Raw genomic sequence first — 20,291 nt, forward strand, 5'->3', positions numbered from 1 at the left:
TTATCATCCTATATATAAATGTACCGTATCAGCAAAACAATGGCGTAGGGTCCGCCGTCTGTATCTCCTCACAATAGAAATGCAGTTTTTACTCTAAGACTGTATCTAAATATATATTCTCAACCAGCGTCCGCCGATACACGGGAGACGGAGGAAAGAGAGAATATTCTTCAACAATTTAGAGAAGGAAAGGTCACAAGGGGACGGTCAATGTGAGATCCGAGTTGTAAGGATGGAGTTTGCTGACAGGTCTGCTATGGAGACGTGATAGGGATATGATTTCAGTAGAGAACCTGTAGTTCCTTATTTAAAGGGAAGGTCCACAATATTGTTTTTTTTTTCTAAATATGTCTAGATTTCTGAGCTGATTATTTTTTAATATATCTTTAAAGTGGTTGGATCTTCTATTTTCTGATATAAAGATCCAAATATATAAATGTGCATGGGGCATGTGACTTATATATTATCACATAATGCAATAAGCTCCCCCTAGTGGTAATAATGTCTCTAAAGTTCCAGCCGCTAGGTGTCTTCCTTCTAGATACTGTGCAGTTCATGCCCCGTTGCTAGAAAAGTCCTGTCCATAGATACAGTAAAAGCAAAATGTCTTCACAGTAAGTTGATGTAGATGTGGAGGATTCTGGTCTCTCACAAAGTAAATGGAGAGGAGATGGGCTGGTTCTGCAAACTTCTCTGTGCAAAGGACTGAACATTCTGCTATTCTATCATTATACAATGTAAGAAAAGTCTTCTATGTTCTTGTATCTACTTCAGGCTGCTCATATGATTACAGATGGGATATTATTCACAGACAGCAGCAGTTTTGCTGACTCTGCTCTTTTACTGTGTCATGGATCTCTCTGTCTTACTCATGCCTGCATGTTTTTGCCCTGTATGTGCAGTCCAGTGTTTCTGTACTTCTATATTTTGCTCACTTGGACTTTTTCCAGCTATTTGTTCGTTGTTGTACAGTTTCTTCTGGCACAATTACATGTAAATAACCAGTAGTAGTAGTAATGGATAGGGAAGTGGGGAAGATTGCACAGGCTCAGAGACAAATGTAAGATGTGCTGCAGCTATAATGGGGATACTAGCAGCAGAAAAACCAATATGACCCCGTGTATGGTGGCTTATATAGTTATATACCACACTACCCAGCATGACCCTGAACATATTTTAGTTTTCCATGAAAATTCAAGGACCCTTAAAGGGCTCAGCATGAGGATGTGACCCCCCTAATGTTATGCAGCTGTAAGGTGAAATAGTTGATTTTGGAATTCTGAGAAGCAGAAATATTGGAAAATGAATCATAATGTTGGACCTAAAATGTCAGAGGGTTATGAGTGTTCTCGCGTCCATATGTAAATGTCAAGCGTGTCAGGATGAAAGTGACAGCCTCATGGTCAGAGCAGAAATCTGAGGTTTTGGCTGCTCTATTGTCTAGGATGCTGCTGACATAGCCTGTGTTGTAACTTGTGTACCACATTGCAGAGAGTCACAAATAATAGGCTCAAGTGTGTTATCTCCAAGGATCATCTATCTATCATCTATCTATCTCCTATCTATCTATCTATCTATCTATCTATCTATCTATCTATCTATCTATCATCTATCTATCTCCTATCTCTCTATCTATCTATCTATCTATCTATCTATCTATCTCCTATCTCTCTGTCTATCTATCTATCTATCTATCTATCTATCTATCTATCTCATATCTATCTATCTATCTATCTATCTATCTATCTATCTATCTCCTATCTATCTATCTATCTATCTATCTATCTACCTGTCTATCTATCTATCTCCTATCTATCTATCTATCTATCTATCTATCTATCTATCTATATCCTATCTATCTATCTATCTATCTTCAATCTATCTATCTATCTATCTATCTATCTATCTATCTCCTATCTATCTATCTATCTATCATCTATCTATCTCCTATCTCTCTGTCTATCTATCTATCTATCTATCTATCTATCTCCTATCTATCTATCTACTATCTATCTACCTGTCTATCTATCTCCTATCTATCTATCTATCTATCTATCTATCTATCTATATCCTATCTATCTATCTATCTATCTATCTATCTATCTATCTATCTATCTATTATCTATCTATCTATCTATCTATCTTCTATCTATCTATCTATCTATCTATCTATCTATTATCTATCTATCTATCTATCATCTATCTATCTCCTATCTATCTATCTATCTATCTATCTATCTATCTATCATCTATCTATCTCATATCTATCTGTCTATCTATCTATCTATCTATCTATCTATCTATCTATCTATCTATATCCTATCTATCTATCTATCTATCTATCTATCATCTATCTATCTATCTATCTATCTATCTATCTCCTATCTATCTATCTATCTATCTATCTATCTATCTATCTATCTATCTATCTATCTCCTATCTATCTATCTATCTATCTATCTATCATCTATCTATCTCATATCTATCTGTCTATCTATCTATCTATCTATCTATCTATCTCCTATCTATCTATCTATCTATCTATCTATCTATCTATCTCCTATCTATCTATCTATCTATCTATCTATCTCCTATCTATCTATCTATCTATCTATCTATCTATCATCTATCTATCTCATATCTATCTGTCTATCTATCTATCTATCTATCTATCTATCTATCTATCTATCTATCTATATCCTATCTATCTATCTATCTATCATCTATCTATCTATCTATCTATCTATCTATCTCCTATCTATCTATCTATCTATCTATCTATCTATCTATCTATCTATCTCCTATCTATCTATCTATCTATCTATCTCCTATCTATCTATCTATCTATCTATCTATCTATCTATCTATCATCTATCTATCTCATATCTATCTGTCTATCTATCTATCTATCTATCTATCTCCTATCTATCTATCTATCTATCTATCTATCTATCTATCTATCTCCTATCTATCTATCTATCTATCTATCTATCTCCTATCTATCTATCTATCTATCTATCTATCTATCTATCATCTATCTATCTCATATCTATCTGTCTATCTATCTATCTATCTATCTATCTATCTATATCCTATCTATCTATCTATCTATCTATCTATCTATCTATCATCTATCTATCTATCTATCTATCTATCTATCTATCTCCTATCTATCTATCTATCTATCTATCTATCTATCTCCTATCTATCTATCTATCTATCTATCTATCTACCTATCTATCTATCTTCTATCTATCTATCTATCTATCTATCTATCTATCTATCTATCTATCTATCTATCTATCAATATTTCTATGTCTCCTCTGCCAATCCCCAGTCTCCTGAAGATCTGATTTATAGAACACTTACAGTCTTATTTCTCTCTTTCTTGGTTATAGGAGGGATTTTCGAGACACAGGAAAATGAGCCAGTTAATGTAGAAGAGCTAGCCTTCAAGTTTGCGGTGACCAATATCAACAGGAACAGAACGCTGATGCCCAACACCACGCTGACCTACGACATCCAGAGAATTAACTTATTCGACAGCTTCGAAGCTTCCAGGAGAGGTAACTACAATGACGGGTTATTATGGGGCCTTCCGGAAAAATCCTAATCCTATAGAAGGCCTAATAGGTGGATTATATCATATATTGTCCTCAGCGGGGGGCAGAGGTGACTCTTTGAGTTTCTATACTATTTGGCTAAGCTGGGATAAGCGAGTCCTTGTTTTTTACACCACACCATAACAAGTATGGAAGTCTTTGCTCCTCTCCTATGTCAAAATTGTAATCTCTTATAGGAAGGTATCACCGATTTTTTTTTTTTTTTTTTTAAACCAGATCACTTTTTTTCTAATCTGTTTTTATTTTCTTCTTGCAGATATTTTATTCTATTTTCTGTACCTGATTACGGGGGCGGCCATCTTGCCTGATCTTTCCCTCTTCGCTGTTGACAGCATTTAGTGATATGCTTTACAGTAGTCTCATGGCCATAGGCAGCAATAGTCTAGAGCCAAGTCATTGAGGTCTATGGGAGAGTTTTCTAGAGCTGCTCTGTGCAGGGAGGGGAACAGATAAATGGTGACATCAATAGTGGGTGTAATGATGGATCCCTGGTGTTATCGATAGAGGTGTTAACTTGTATTGTAATCCTGTCTGTGATATAAATGAGGCGAGTGCTGCCAAGAAAACCCTACAGAATTAGCAAGTAACAATTGCTGTGGTCGTACCTTCTCAAGAGCTTTAAAAGGACATTTTGTAGACCACCTTCTGGATTATGGATTGTGTTCTTACCCATATCCGGTCATGTCTTTGCCACAGCTTGTGACCAGCTCGCCCTTGGGGTAGCAGCATTGTTTGGACCATCCCACAGTTCATCAGTCAGTGCGGTTCAATCGATCTGCAACGCTCTGGAGGTTCCTCATATCCAGACACGATGGAAACACCCTTCGGTGGATAACAAGGACACGTTTTTCATCAATCTCCACCCAGACTATGCTGCAATCAGCCGAGCGGTGCTGGACTTGGTGTTACATTACAGCTGGAAGACGGTGACTGTGGTGTATGAAGATAGTACAGGTAGGGTCACCAGAGATTTCGACATTGTTTGGGTGATGTTCTACAAGGTTGTCTGTAAAGTGCATGATTTGGTTTCTCACCAAGGGTAACTTGCTCATGGCTGGGGTCATGATTATGGTGTTCACATGATATGGATTATTGATGGACGACCTTGGGATAGGTCATCAATTAAAGATAGGAAGAGTATAAAAAGTGGAAGCTCATGGAAGGTGCCAACAAAATTAAGAATCACTCACCTTTCCAGGTGTCCGGTCTTCTTTCCCAACACCCGGTCTCCACCCACCGACTCTTCCAGGGTCTTCTTGCTTTTCTCTGACATCGGTGCCCTTGGGCCTCAGAGGTCATGTAGGACACACCAACGTCATGATTGGGGTGAAGACCAGATACCCAGGAGAGATGAGAAATGGGGAGTACCAGTGTTTTCTATGAGGTCCGCATCTCCCATGGGCCACTCTCTGAAAAGACCCCAGAATATAATAATACTTAATGGTTTTTTGGATTTGACAAATTGGAAATTTTTTGGAAAATTCTTAATAAGCTGAGAGTTGGCTCATCTCTACACCGAACTGCTGCACATAAAAAGACGGAATGAAAAACATAATAGGGATGGCAAAAAAAAAAATCCACGACGGAACAATATATCCCCCAAATTAAAAATCAAGAGCGGTGTGTCCCATGGGCTCAGAGTGTACGCGAGTCGCTTTGGCTGTAATGGACGGGGTCAGGTTCTGATTTCTATTGCATTTTGTGATGTTCGCTATAACGGTATGAAGCACAATGGGTCTCTCCACCGTCATTTCAAGTGCTCCATATTGATAAGAGAGGGTTAATGGTGCAGAGGCGAGCCCTGGAAGCTGCAGATAACCTCAGTGCTCGGGGCGGACATTAGAACTAATGACGTTAAAGAGCCCCCCAGGATCTTATTACCGTCTGTCTTTGATGTGGCCGTGTCCCTATAGAGCCGCTTCTCTATATGCTCCTGTCCTTATCATGGACGAGCCGGGTCATTACAGACATCACAGCTCTTATAACACAGGCCGAGAATAATGGGATATCTGGATGAATCCCAGAATCCGGGACGTGCCGAGCTCAAAGCCATATACTGCGCATATAATATCCCATAACTTAGGTTTATCACTACTATCAGGGAACTAGTAATAATACCTAAAAATAACATTTTTAATATCATAACAGAGTGACAAAAACTGCCTATTTTTGTAAGGTTCCTCTATTGTTCCCCCTGGAAATGAATTGATACATTGACAACTGGGTGGTACCTGCTAGGGGTGTGTCTGCCTTACACAATTTGACTCTGTCCAATCAGTGCTGACTCTGCCAGACTGTATAGGGACACACCTTTTTGAGAATGGGAATGGCACCGCCCAGTTGTCAATTTTTTGAGGAACCACGTAATACCTTGTTTTACGTAGAATTATTATTTAAAGAGGAATATAAGGATTTCTAGAACGTGGTGAGGGGTTGTACCAAGTTTTAAAGTTATCTCTTATGCCCCCCATTCCCCCACTTGGCTAGTACAACCTAATTTACATCAACACTAAAATGGCTTATATCTTTGGAATAGCTGAACAGGTTTGGATAAACAAAACACCAAAAGGCCGACAGCGCCGATCACATGATGCATGTGATGGGGCTGTTGCAGGTCCTCTTTAGAGGGGTGTTTGCACCTTGCCATGTCTTTGTCTCATCTTCCCCTGTATAATGCTCATGTCACCCCCTGTATATGTAACAGCTATGGACGAACCTCCTCACATGAACAGGCAGAAGGCAGCGCTCACCCAGGTGGATTAAACGGACATCTTTATTGGCGCAACGCGTTTCGGGCTAGTTATAGATTTTGCACTTGAAGAAGGGCATCAACTAGTCCGAAATGCGTTGTGCCAATAAATTTGTCCGTTTAATCCACCTAGGTGAGCGCCGTCTTCTGCCTGTCCTTGTGAGGAGGCTAGTCCATATTTGTTGCTGTCCTGACGTCTTCATGACGTATCCAGCTGCTGCCCTGAGTTCTCCATATTGATTGCCACGCTTGATAGGTTGTCCTGACTCACACAACCCAGCCAGGTGAGCAGCCACTTGCTTACTTACCTTGCTCAATGCCTAAGTGATACTACACAAGGATCGGCTCGTGCCCTGTTTTCTTGTCGTTGTAGCCCCCTGTATAAGTGTCACAGTAGTTCTGGCATTATATTCATGGTATTTCTGCTGCAGTTACCACAGCCTACAGTCACTGCTTCATACAATGATGGTGCACGTAGGTCGCTACACCTCCCTACATGACCGGATCAATGTATATTATCATGTTACAGCTCTCTTATACTCCTTCTAGCCCGGGGCATTGCTTTTACCTAACATGACTTGACAAGCGGATCTGATCATAATGGAATTATGTCACGTATCAGTCAGATAACAAACACAATGTCACTGCACCGCCAAATCTGATTATATTACAGTTATACAGTAATACAACAGCCCTGAGAATGACCTCAGCACTGGACATGACTATAATACTTTGCCTCCAGTGGTTTGTTGACCCCTGACCATGGTATTCAATGGTTAGTCACTCACCTCTCCTCCCCTCCATGATGCCTAGTGATTTGATGACCCTGGCCTATAGTGTGCACAGGTTTGCTGCCCCCATGGTCTTGTTTACCTCACTCCCTCACTACATACATATTGTCCAGTGGTTTGCACCCATGTTCCATTATGTCCTATGTCTTTTGCACCTAGTCACTGTTGTCCAGTTGGCTGTTGCCCTCAGTCCATGTTGTCCAGTTGGTTGTTGCCCTCAGTCCATGTTGTCCAATTGGCTGTTGTCCTCAGTCCATGTTGTCCAGCTGGTTGTTGCCCTCAGTCCATGTTGTCCAGTTGGTTGTTGACCTCAGTCCATGTTGTCAATTTGATTGTTGTTCCCAGTCCATGGTGTCTTGTTTGTTACTCTCACATGATCCAATGGTTTATTGCCCATGTCCATGTTGTCCAGTGGTTTATTGCCCCCCAGCTCATGTTGTCTAGTAATTTGTTGTCCATTTTTTTCAGTAGTTTGTTGCCCCCTAGTCAATGTTATGGAGTAGCTTGTTGACCTAGTTCATGGTATCTAGTAGTTTAGTATCCATGTTCATGTCGTCCATTGGTTTGTTTTCCCCAAACCATGTTTCCCAGTTGTTATGCCCAGTTCAGTGTCATTCAGTGGTTTGTTGCATATGCCCATGTTGTCCAGTAGTTTGTTACCCCCAGTCAATGTGTTTGATTAGTTTGTTGACCCAGTTTATTTTGTCCAAAAATTTGTTGATCATGTCTACGATGTCCAATGGTTTGTTGCCCACCAGTCCATATTGCCTATTGTTTTGTTACACCTGGTCCATGTAGTCCAGTGGTTTGTAGTCCATGTCCATGTAGTCCAGTGGTTTGTAGTCCATGTCCATGTTGTCCAGTGGTTTGTTGCCCACCAGTCCAACTTGTCTATTGTTTAGTTACATCCAGTACTTGTAGTCCAGTGGGGGTTTTTTTTGTCGAGCAGTTTGTTCCCGCAGTTCATGCTACCTAGTAGATTGTTGCCCATGTCCATTTGGTCCCATGTTGTGTTGTCCCCCAGTCTATGTTGCCCATTGTTTTGTGACCACCAGATCATATCATCCCTTGGTTTTTCGCATATGTCCATGTTGTGTAGTAGTCTGTTGCCCCCAGTAAATGTTGTTGAGTACTTTGCTGCCTCGGTTCATGTTGTTTGGCAGTTTGTAGCCAATCTCCATGTTGTCCATTGATTTGTTGCCCACCAGTCCATATTGCCAATTGTTTTGTTACACCTTATCATGTTTTCCAGTGGTTTGTTGTCCATGTCCATGTTGTCCAGTAGTTTGTTGCCCTCATTAAATGTTATCCAGTACTTTGTTGCTACAGTTCATGCTGTCTAGTAGATTGTTGACCTTGTCCATTTGGTCCAGTGGTGTTCTGCTACCAGTCTATGTTGCCCATTGTTTTGTTAGGCCCAGTTCATATCGTCTATTGGTTTTTTGTATATATCTATGTTGCCTTGTAGTTTTGTTGCCCCCAGTAAATGTTGTTGAGTACTTTGTTGCCGCGGTTGATGTTGTCTGGTAGTTTGTAGCCAATGTCGATGTTGTGCATTGGTTTATTGCCCCCACTACTTGTCATCTAGTAGTTTTTGGCTCTCATTTTTGTTGACCCCTCCCCTTGGTATCCAGTGGTTTGTTGCCCCCGATACACGATGTCATTGGCATAAAGTCTTGTCCTTGTACTTTTTAGCTATATCCCTCTCATATAGTCACAAAATATCTTTTTACCAAGCTAAAAACATCTTTCCTTTCATTACAACAAATCCACTTATACTTTTAGCCATCAATACAAATGTTTCCATTAAAATGATTTCAGCATGAAGTAATGATATAGCCGGGTAGACCGGGGGACTGTGTAATCCCGACAGGACTTCTGCTATTAGTGCAATGGCCGATATATTCAGCAAAATCACAATGCATTTAGGATAATGGAAAGGGCAGACATTTAATAACAGTTATAAAAGTTGCATTGACTTATTTACTAAGCTACAGTCAGCATTTTACAATGGAAAGAAATAGCCGTACTTAGTAAGATAAAAGGTCAGCTCCTTTACATTCTTGTGATCATGGCACGCTACAAAAACCAGATCTGCAGTAAATCATTTGCAAAGTGCAATGTTTGCAAAAATAACTGTAATTTAAGGTTTACGGCCTGAAATATTGATGTGCGAATCTAGTGAATGAGCGCTGAACAATAATAGTGCAACACAGTCTTTACGCAGGGCACAGAGACTTCTGCTTCCAATGGTGGAGGTTCCAAGTTTGATCGCCACCGATCTGATAATGATTAACTATCCTAAGCCGATCATTATCCAGACTTCTTTAAAGGGGACCTTTCACCACCTGGGGCACATGCGGTGTAATACACCGCTAGAAAGCCAACAGTGCGCTGAATTCAGCGCACTATCGGTTTTCATGTTCTGTGCCCCCGGTGAAGAGCTATCGGTGCCGGTACCGTAGTGTCAGAAGGGTATTTCAGACAGTCAGTCAGGAATGCCCTTCCTCACAGTAGAGTCTATAGCGCTGTACTGTGAGATGGGGCGTTGCTTACCACCCAGCCATGATGTTGGCTCACCACTCTCACAGTACAGCGCTATAGACTGACTGTCAGAAATGTCCTTCTGACAGTGAAGAGCTATGGTACCGGCACTGATAGCTCTTCACCGGGGGCACAGAACGGGAAAGCTGAATGGACTGAAAGCTGAATTCAGCACACTTCATTCAGTTGACTTTCTAGCAGTTTATAAAACTGCATGTGCCCCAGGTGGTGAAAGGTCCTCTTTAAAAGGAGCGTGTCACCAGAACCCAGCATATCAATCTGACAGATGCTAGACTTGGGTACAAGTGCTAGACATGGGTATAGGTGCTAAACTTCGGTACAGGTGCCAGACATGGGTACAGGTGCTAGACATGGGTACAGGTGCTAGATATGGGTACAGGTGCTAGACATGGGTACAGGTGCTAGATATGGGTACAGGTGCTAGATATGGGTACAGGTGCTAGACATGGGTACAGCTACTAGGCGTGGGTACAAGTGCTAGACATGGGTACAACTGCTAGAATTGGGTACAGTTGCTAGATACAGGTATGGGTACTAGACATGGGTACAAGTGCTAGAGTTGGGTACAAGTGCTAGAGTTGGGTACAGGTGCTAGACATGGGTACAGATGCTAAACATGGGTACAGGTGCTAGACATCGATACAGGTGCTAGACATGGTTATGGGTACTAGACATGGGTACAGGTTCTAAACATAGGTACAGGTGCTAGACTTGGGTACAGGTGCTAGACCGACTTGGGTACAGGTGCTAGAACGACTTGGGTACAGGTGCTAGACTGACTTGGGTAGAGGTGCTAGACTTGGGTACACGTGCTAGAACGACTTGGGTACAGGTGCTAGGCATGGGTGACAGCATCAGCAATAGTAGATTTCCAATATAATTCTATGACTACCATGCATAGCTAAAAAGAAAATATCCTGGATAGTTGCTATAATTTGTGTTCATGAAAATTCTGAGAGACTATTTGCTAATCCCTTTGGTAATCTGGTCCAGCTGAACTGTATGTCTGTAAGTGAAGGTAAAAAAGTACTAACAGCTGGGGCCTAAAGGAACTGAAAAGACAGCGTTAGTCTACATTCACATCTGCATCGGGGCTATCCTTAGGATAGGTCATCAATATGTGATCGATGGGGTCTGATACCTGAGACCCTCACAGATCAGCTGGTTAAAGAGGTTGTAGTATACAGGACCCCAACCTCTTCACTGAATACCAAGTATATATAATACATAGTGGCTGTGCTTGGTATTGCAGTTCAGCCTCATTTACGCATATGGGGCTGAGCTACTATTAAAGCCTGTGGCCGATGAACATGACATCATCAACACAGGGAAGTGGCTTTGATATTCACAAGCCTCCTCATCCAGCTGATCAGTGGGAGTCTTAGGTGTCGGACTCCTGCCATCTTTATATCCCATCTTCTATGGGACAAGGGTGTAATTACATTGTATGGCCACTATGAAACAAATGGCGTGTGGTGAAAAACGGTAAAGGGGTCACAGCACTTACATGAGCATTGTGGCCCCTTTAAATAGCTAATCAGCGGGGGTCCCACTTACTCTAGGCGTCATATGGGAGAATACTGCAAATGTTCACGAGGTTTTCTGCTTTTCAATGCAGTGGTGAGAGGAGACGCCGCTTATCCTGTTCTTGCTGAGTTCATAGACCGGGCGACTACCAAGATGAATGGATTTATATTTAATAAGCAAACACAAATAGACCTGACACTTTCTGCACAAGCTATTTATATGTATTACCAGCTCAGCATGGAGGAGCCGGAGCCGGAGCGAAAATCTCCGATTAAAGCCGTGAGCCGTGTTATAAAATACTGGAGGCAGGTTCTTAAAATGAGTCTGTCCCACATAGGGGGTCAGGATAAGTAAGATGGACCCCCGCTGATCAGCTATTTAAAGGGACCACAATGCTCATGTAAGTGCTGTGACCCCTTTACTGTTTACACCACACGCCATTTGTTTCATAGTGGCCATACAATGTAATTACAGCCTTGTTCCATAGAAGTGAAAAGGATGTGGCTGTTATTACATCGCATGGCCACTATGGCACAAACGGTGTGCGGTATAAACAGTGAAGGGGTCACAGTGGTGACCCCGGGCATATAACATCACCAGGAGAGTGAGGAGGCCCAAAAGAGTTGAAGGAAGTTGAGTATGAAGAAACCCCACAGTATAATAATTTACTGCAATGCCACAGCCATTTTAGTTCGTCCAAGTTTTCAGTTTTGTTACAGTTTGGGATATTCGGTTTGTGACAAAGTGGTTCACCCATCTCTGGTCCTATACAGCAAGGGTGGCCACATGTGGTTCACCGGCATCTTTTATGCAGCTCTTGGCTTCCTAACCCCATACCAAACAAGGGGGTCGAGAGAGTCCGTACCCTATTGTTATCGCTGATCACCACGCAAAGCCATCAGAATGATCCCATCCACTGTAGGATGCTCAGCACTGTAAATACTGGGGTCCCCACAACAGCGGAGATATTTCTACTTTACAGTAGTTACCTCTTTTTTTGTTGTGTTACTGTAGGGGCATAACTTGAGGAGGTACAGAAGCTATGATCGCCCCCGGGCCCCCAACCAAGTTGGGGGGCCTGGTACAGATTTAGCATTTGGGCCCAGTAGATTCTTGTTACTCCTCTGCTGGGATGGTTTGTGTACATGTTGGGCAATTTTTGCTCTTTCCCTTCCTTGCCTCGACTTCGTAGGCCGCAGAACATTGTGGTTTTTGTCTTAGAGGTAAGCAAGTTTACCTTGTACTGATGCCATGTTGTGACAGCCGAAGGAAGGTTCTGGAACACTAAATTGGCTTTATTACTGTAATTATTGTAATGCGAGTGTTTATTGTGGCTTGTTTTCTTGCCGGAGAAGTATTTTTGTCTTGTTTTTCACCTCTGATAGCAGGATATGTTTCTCATAGTTCTTCTCACACAGCTGACATTGTGACCTCCAGGGTTAGGTGGTCGCGGATGACCCCGGTATTTTATTACCATTTCTGGTTAAATTGCTTTTTAAAAAATAATTTCTACCAAAATTCCATAATGATACGTGTTAAAGATTGTAGATATTAATATTCTATTTTCTGTCCATGAATATCAGGGCCGCCATCTTCCTTGAGCTTCTTTCCTGCTCCGTTAACAGTATTTACTGATTTGCTTTACAGCAGTCTCATGGCCATAGGTGGCAATAGACTAGAGCGGACTCATTGAGGTCTGTGGGAGAATTTTGTAGACATGGGGGGGATAAGCTGTGATATCATCTATTATCAGTAGTTGATGTAATGATGGGTCACTGATGTTATCCATAGAGGTGTTATCTTCTATTGTAATCCTGTCTGTGATGTAAATGAGGTGACTGCTGCAAACAAAACCCCTACTGAAGTGTCAGTCTATTATTAGGCTTAGGCTAGGTTCACATTTGCACCAGGCTCTCCATTAGAGAGCCGGACTGCGAAAACAGCAGTTACCCCCAAACTCCATAGACCATAGTGGGGTCCACGGGGTGTCCGTGACATGTCCACACTTTTATTGAAAGCGCAGAGAGAAAAGTCTTCCATGCCTGAGAACTTCTGACTGTTTCTGACTTACCACGGCTTTCAGTCATTTAAGGCTAGGTTCACACGGAGATTTTTGGTCCCGGGTCAAAAACCGCCTCCCATTGAAAAACGGAGCTCGTGGAAAAAAGAAGCGGCCTGCCCTATCTTGACGTGGATTTCGCAACGGAAACCGCCATGGCGTGCACGTCAAGACAATCCCTCCGGACTAGGCCCATTCATTTGGGCCTAATCTGGAGCGGAAAGCCGCAACTATCGGAAGCTGCCACAGTCGTGGTAAGCCGCGTCAGGTGGCTTTCGGTCCAGATTCTGACGGAACTACCCAAGTCCAAATCCGGACCAAAAAACTATCTGTGAACTTACCCTTAGGGTGCGTTCACACGGTGTAACGTGCCGCGTGATGTGGCACGTTTACGCCGCGGGACCCTTTGCGTGCCGTACACGCTCCCATTGATTTCAATGGGAGCGGGGATCGTATGCGCCGCGCTAGTTTGCGGCCGTGAATAAATGCACGGCCGCAAACTAGCGCGGCGCATATGATCCCCGCTCCCATTTAAATCAATGGGAGCGTGTACGGCACGCAAAGGGTCCCGCGGCGTAAACGTGCCACATCATGCGGCACGTTACACCGTGTGAACGCACCCTTAGAAGAGCAGTTGAAGAGTGTCGCCCAACCTAGGCCCCCGGGCCTATATAACTGTGTGCCTATATACATGTATGTGTCTACCATCGATCCCCACTGGGGCCCAGGAGCATCACGTTATACTTCTATGTTTGGATATTGATAGTACATGGACACGTATATGTATGTATATGTTGCATGTGTTATAGTATACTTATAGCTATAGTGTGATACACATAAATCCGCTATATGGCCCCTCCCATGGGGTAAATCACATTTCTCCCTTCTTTTCCCAATCAGGACAAATCCCTCTTGTCACTTTATAGAATTTTTTAAGAACATCTCTTAGGATTTTTTTCATGCCATGAAATATTCAATCAACGTAGTCAAGTACACGAAGTAATTCATCACATATTAAAGCAAATCTTCGCTTCTCGTGGCTTGATTGAATTTAATCTCCGTGTGCGAGACGTCCCAGTTCTGTTACTAATCTGTTAGATATTTGCATGTGTAATTGACAATGGAGTGCGCTTCAGAATCAGTCACGACTGGTGGCTCTTCACGGGACATTCCTCATGTAATGAATCTGGATCGCCCTGCTCCCTGATGCCTAGTAACCACCAACACCGTGCAAATAAATAAAGGCGCCCCATAGTGCTACAGCATGTTAAAAAAATATGGCGAGGAGTTGGGTTTCACATTGTCATTTTTCTTTACCAGTTTTTACACCTGAGCCTTTCTAGATAAGATGGAAGTGTTACATTATGTGGCGGTATTATTCTGAGACTGTATGACACTATAATGGTATTGTATGGTGTTGTTTTGTGGGCACTGTGTGGCAGTATTATATGAATACACTGTAAAGCTTCATGCACAAATCAGACACCCCCGGAGCCATCTGCAAAGGGGAACATGACTTTGGGATGAGGGAACCAATAAGTCCTGTAGTTTCTTCTTTGTGCGGTAGTTGTGTAGATTTATACAGACTGGTTCAGTTTTAAGAATATATCTGTGTATATTCATCTTTAGGAGTATATATCAGTGTATATTCAGCTTTAGGAGTATATATCAGTGTATATTCAGCTTTAGGAGTATATATCAGTGTATATTCTGCTTTAGGAGTATACATCTGTGTATATTCAGCTTTAGGAGTATATATCTGTGTATGTTCTGCTTTAGGAGTATATATCTGTGTATGTTCTGCTTTAGGAGTATATATCTGTGTGTATTCTGCTTTAGGAGTATATATCTGTGTATATACAGTTTTAGGAGTATATATCTGTGTATATTCAGCTTTAGGAGTATATATCTGTGTATATTCAGCTTTAGGAGTATATATCTGTATTCTGCTTTAGGGGTATATATCTGTGTATGTTCTGCTTTAGGAGTGTATATCTGTGTATGTTCAGCTTTAGGAGTATATATCTGTGTATATTCTGCTTTAGGAGTATATATCTGTGTATGTTCTGCTTTAAGAGTATATATCTGTGTATATTAAGCTTTAGGAGTATATATCTGGGTATATTAACCCCTTCCCGCCGATGGCACTTTTTGACTTCCTGACCAAGCTCGATTTTTCAAAACTGACATGTGTCACGTTATGTGGCAATAACTTTGGAACGCTTTAATTTACCAAAGTGATTTTGAAATTTTTTTTTCGTAACACATTATACTTCATGTTAGTAGTAAATTTTGGTTGATATGTTTTGTGTTTAATTCTGAAAAAATAGGAAATTTGGTGGAAATTTTGAAAAATATCCATTTTATAAAGTTTGAAATGATGTGCATTGCATACAGATAGTCAGACCGCCAAAATTATATCCTAAATCTCATGTCCCAGGTCTCTGCTTTATGTCGGCATCAAACTTTAGTCACCCTTTTATTTTTTACAGACATTAGAAGGTTTACAAGTGAAACAACAATATTCAAAATTTTCAAGAAATTTCTAAAACCCATTGTTTAAGGGACTAATCCAGTTATGAAGGGGTTTTGAAAGACCCTTGTATTAAAACCCCCATAAATCACTCCATTTCCAAAACTGCACCCCTTAAATAAGCCAAAACAACATATACCTACTGTAGTATTTCAACCCTAGAAGTGCTTAACAGGAATTAAGACAAAATGGAGGTGAAATTTTCAAATTTGATTTTATTTTACTAATATTTTCGTTTAGCCCTAGAATTTGCACATTCACAAGGGGTTAAAGGAGAAAACGCACGGCCAGTTCTGCTACATCTTGGGTGTAGCAGAGCTCAGCGCACACTCAGCTCTGCTACATCTCAGGTGTAGCAGAGCTGTGCGCTCAACACTGCTACATCTGACATAGGACCACAATGAAGACAGCTGTGGACCGATCTTAGACTCCGCCTCCTCCAGCAGAACCAGCGTTGATTGGCCGAATGCTGTACTCTGTATGGCATTCGGCCAATCAACGCTGGTCAATGCATTCCCTTGGGAAAAAGTCAGCTCGCGCATATCGCAAGCTGACAGGGATCCCAACCAGATAGAGCCCCAAAGAGCTGTGTGAGTAACATTCCCCCCTAAATAAAGGTAATCCCTAGCTGACCCTGCCTGTACATCTGTCCCTGTCTCACAGTCACATAGTTCACAGTCTCATATGACCCAGATATTAAATCCACTATTCGTATAAATTGGAGGACACCTGAATTAGCCAGCCAATTACTTTTTCCGATTTTTTTTCGATGCCTCTGTTGTCCTAGTTCCTGTCCCACCTCCCCTGCACAGTTATTGGTGCAAAAAAAAGCGCCAGGGAAGGTGGGAGGGGATACAAATTTTTAGTGCATTTGCCTCGTGGTATTCGATTGGAATTGAATACCTCGAACGGCCTGATATCCAATTGAACGCCGTTCGCTCATCTCTAGTTATGTTACATCATATACTGCAGCTGCTCCCATTACTATGGTATATACTATGTGATGGGATATTTCTCAGTGGGGTCCTATAACAGTATAATGTTGTACCCACTGACAGCTGCTGAGTCTTTCCTTATTACCTACATGGCTCTGGATTATTCTGGAGCTGGTATGACTTAGTATTATTGCTTGTACAGTATTTAGGGTCGCCAATGTATGTAAATCGAAAGTTCTAGTTTTTAGTGGGAGAGGTATTCCTTGAAGAGGTGTTATCTTGTACATGGTATATACATCTGTATCATGTGTATACAGTTACCACCATAAGTGGGACCTCGCACCTCATAAGTGGGAAGTAGGTACTTCTGTGCATATATGGTTGGCAATTACATGTTTGTGGTAGGGTGGTATCCCCATGTATACTGATTTATGGCAATTTCAGTGTTATAGTCTATTTCTCTTTACTAGTTTCTGACTACAGCCAGATCACTTTTGTTGCATTTTCAGCCACATTCATAGCTTGGTATTGTCGGGCAGGTATTATGGGGACTTGTAGTATGTAAGGTTTCTAGAGGCTAGTGCATTCCTACTCAGTTTGGTGGCGGTCGAGTCCATTTAAGGTGTCAAATGGCCTCTCCTGTGGCGGTTGAGGAGTCAGGTGGAAGTTGCAGGCAAGTTATTGTGGACTTATTATAACTAATAGAGGAGGTTAAACCTCATGGTGGTGAACAGGCTGAGCTTTGGAAATGGCCAGCCTGAAGGATGTCGTAATAGTAACGTCATCCAGGGGCGGGCACAGTGGTTAAGCACAGGGTCGTCGGTGCCCTTAAAGTGTACTGGCTCTGCTAGAATTGCAAGCCGGAGTTTGCCGCCCCCTTTATTTATTTATTGCTGTCTGGCCCGGGTGCTGTAGGTCAGACAGCTGGGGATCTCACAGTATTCGGGAATCCCAATGGTCTAGCACTTCACCTGACTCCTTCTGTGATCATTTTACTTCTGTGAGTTTAATAAAGCTGTGGCCGTTTTGACACCCAAAATAAAGTGTTTTGTGCATTTATTCCAAAGTCATTATTTACCGTAGTTTGGGTGGTTTTAGGAAGGAGTGAGGAACATCCTATATCCAAAAGTCATGAGTGTGCCATTCAAGGGGGCATCTGAGGGTTTGTTCCGTTCCAATGAAAATAAAGCAGGCCCTGTATGTACACATTGAGGTGGAACATGAAACTGGGGGCAGATGAAGGGGGGGGATGGCATGACACGGTGGGCAGAGATGGAGGGACATGAATCTGGGGGCAGAGATTGAGGGGACATGAATCTGGGGGCAGAGATGTGGGGACATGAATCTGGGGGCAGAGATGGGGGGACATGAATCTGGGGGCAGAGATGGGGGGACATGAATCTGGGGGCAGAGATGTGGGAACTTGAATCTGGGGGCAGAGACGGGGGGCATGAATCAGGGGGCAGAGATGGGGGGACATGAAACTGGGGCAGAGATGGGGGCATGAATCTGGGGGCAGAGATGTGGGGACTTGAATCTGGGGGCAGAGACGGGGGGCATGAATCAGGGGGCAGAGATGGGGGGACATGAATCTGGGGGCAGAGATGTGGGGACATGAATCTGGGGGCAGAGATGGGGGGACATGAAACTGGGGCAGAGATGGGGGGGCATGAATCTGGGGGTAAAGATGGGGGATATGAAACTGGGGCAGAGATGGGGGACATGAATCTGGGGGCAGAGATGGGGGAACATGAATCTGGGGGCAGAGATGGAGAGGACATGAATCTGGGGGCAGAGATGGAGGGGACATGAAACTGGGGGCAGAGATGGAGGGGACATGAAACTGGGGGCAGAGATGGAGGGGGGACATGAAACTGGGGGCAGAGATGGAGGGGGACATGAAACTGGGGACAGATGAAGGGTGTATATGAAACTGGGGGAGAGATAGAGGGGGGACATATAATTTACGGGTGACTGTAGGAGGATTATACTGTGTGGGAGCACGTAAAAAATGAATGAGAATAGGCGGAGTCAACATAAAAGCGGGTGGAGCCAAATTTGCCGCTGCGCGCGCCGCACGTTTTGTCCCTCTTTCTGCTTTTCAAAAGTTGGGAGGTATGCTATCCTGCTATTTGTCATCAGAATCAGAACGGATCCATAGAAGTAAATGCATAACGGAATACATTCAATTGTCACTTCAAGAACAGAAACAAGATGTGATCGTAGCGTTACCTGAGCATTTGATCGCAATGTTTTTTGGACACTATATGGCAGTATTATTTGTTAATAATATGGCACTATTTTTGGAAACCAAATAGTAGTATTATTGGATAACTGTAGTGCACTGATACTTGGGCACTGTATTACAATATTATTGCTGGAGAATATGGCACTATTATTTGATATTATTATTTGGAAACCCAATAGCAGTATCATAGGGAACTGTATGTGTTATCTGGGTACTGTATTACAGTCTTATTAGCACTGTTGTTTGCAGGTTGTATGACCCTGATATTTGGTTATTGTATGGCAGTAATATTTGAGGAATTATAAAGTGCTATTCATTGAATACTGCTGCTTGGGGTCTTCATTGCTTGGAAACTGCACCAGTTGGGCACTTTATAGTACCTTTAACTGGGTACATTATGGTCGTATTATTTAGGCATTGCATAAATTTGGGAACCGCTAGATTATCTTTGTGGTGTATAGTGATATTAGTGCACCTGAGCCCCAGTACAGAATCTGTAATCTATGGTGTGCCATTTTTAGTAGTATACTAGTATAGTACCTTCTTATGTGAACTTTGGGTTCCCTTAGGGCCCCTTCACACGGCGTAAGCGCTCGGCTCATTCCGAGGCATACACGCGAGCGCTTCTAAACACTTCCCATTCACTTCAATGGGAGCGAGCGTAAAGCCAGCTTTACAAGCGCTCCCATTGAAGTGAATGGGAAGTGTTTAGAAGCGCTCGCGTGTATGCCTCGGAATGAGCCGAGCGCTTACGCCGTGTGAAGGGGCCCTTAGGCTCTGGGGTGCTACATTTGCACCCTATATACAGATGTGTCCACCCTTAATATACGGTTTGTTATAATAAAAATGTAATATCTGACATTATCTATTAAAATATATATATATGTTAAAAGCACTGTGTATTTTTTTTTAACATGGGAACGCATAGATAATGGATGAGTTGCTTGTAACATAGAAGTCTATGGATGGGAAACAGAAGAAGGAAACATCATTCCTTAATAAAAACATATTATAATATTTCCTATATTCACCTGTACTATCCATTTATATAGTATTATAATTGTAGGTACACGTAAGTGAAGTATAACTTACATTTTTTTTTTTGCTAACTTTCTTCCTCATAGAAAACAGGCTGTAACATTCTCCTCAGCAACCCTCTAACTGAGCTGTTACTAAGGAAAGTCTGTGCACAGTTACATTGTAACTATGCTGAAGCAATTACCAAAGGGGGGGTGGTCACTTCAAGTGGCTTTATCTCTGG

General features: G+C 42.2%; 1 protein-coding gene across 7 annotated transcripts in view; it reads left to right on the top strand.

Moving 5' to 3' along the window:
- GRIK1 (glutamate ionotropic receptor kainate type subunit 1) overlaps window positions 1-20,291 on the top strand; it is a 266,952-nt gene that overhangs the window by 111,753 nt on the left and 134,908 nt on the right. For all 7 annotated transcript variants that reach the window (XM_075263453.1, XM_075263457.1, XM_075263454.1 and 4 more), the window contains exons 2-3: window positions 3,399-3,566; window positions 4,320-4,577. In XM_075263453.1, the coding sequence (XP_075119554.1) occupies window positions 3,399-3,566; window positions 4,320-4,577 (426 nt within the window). The remainder of the gene's footprint in view (window positions 1-3,398; window positions 3,567-4,319; window positions 4,578-20,291) is intronic.

The sequence above is a fragment of the Leptodactylus fuscus genome, chromosome 2 (assembly GCF_031893055.1).
Source record: "Leptodactylus fuscus isolate aLepFus1 chromosome 2, aLepFus1.hap2, whole genome shotgun sequence".
NCBI classification, from domain to species: domain Eukaryota; kingdom Metazoa; phylum Chordata; class Amphibia; order Anura; family Leptodactylidae; genus Leptodactylus; species Leptodactylus fuscus.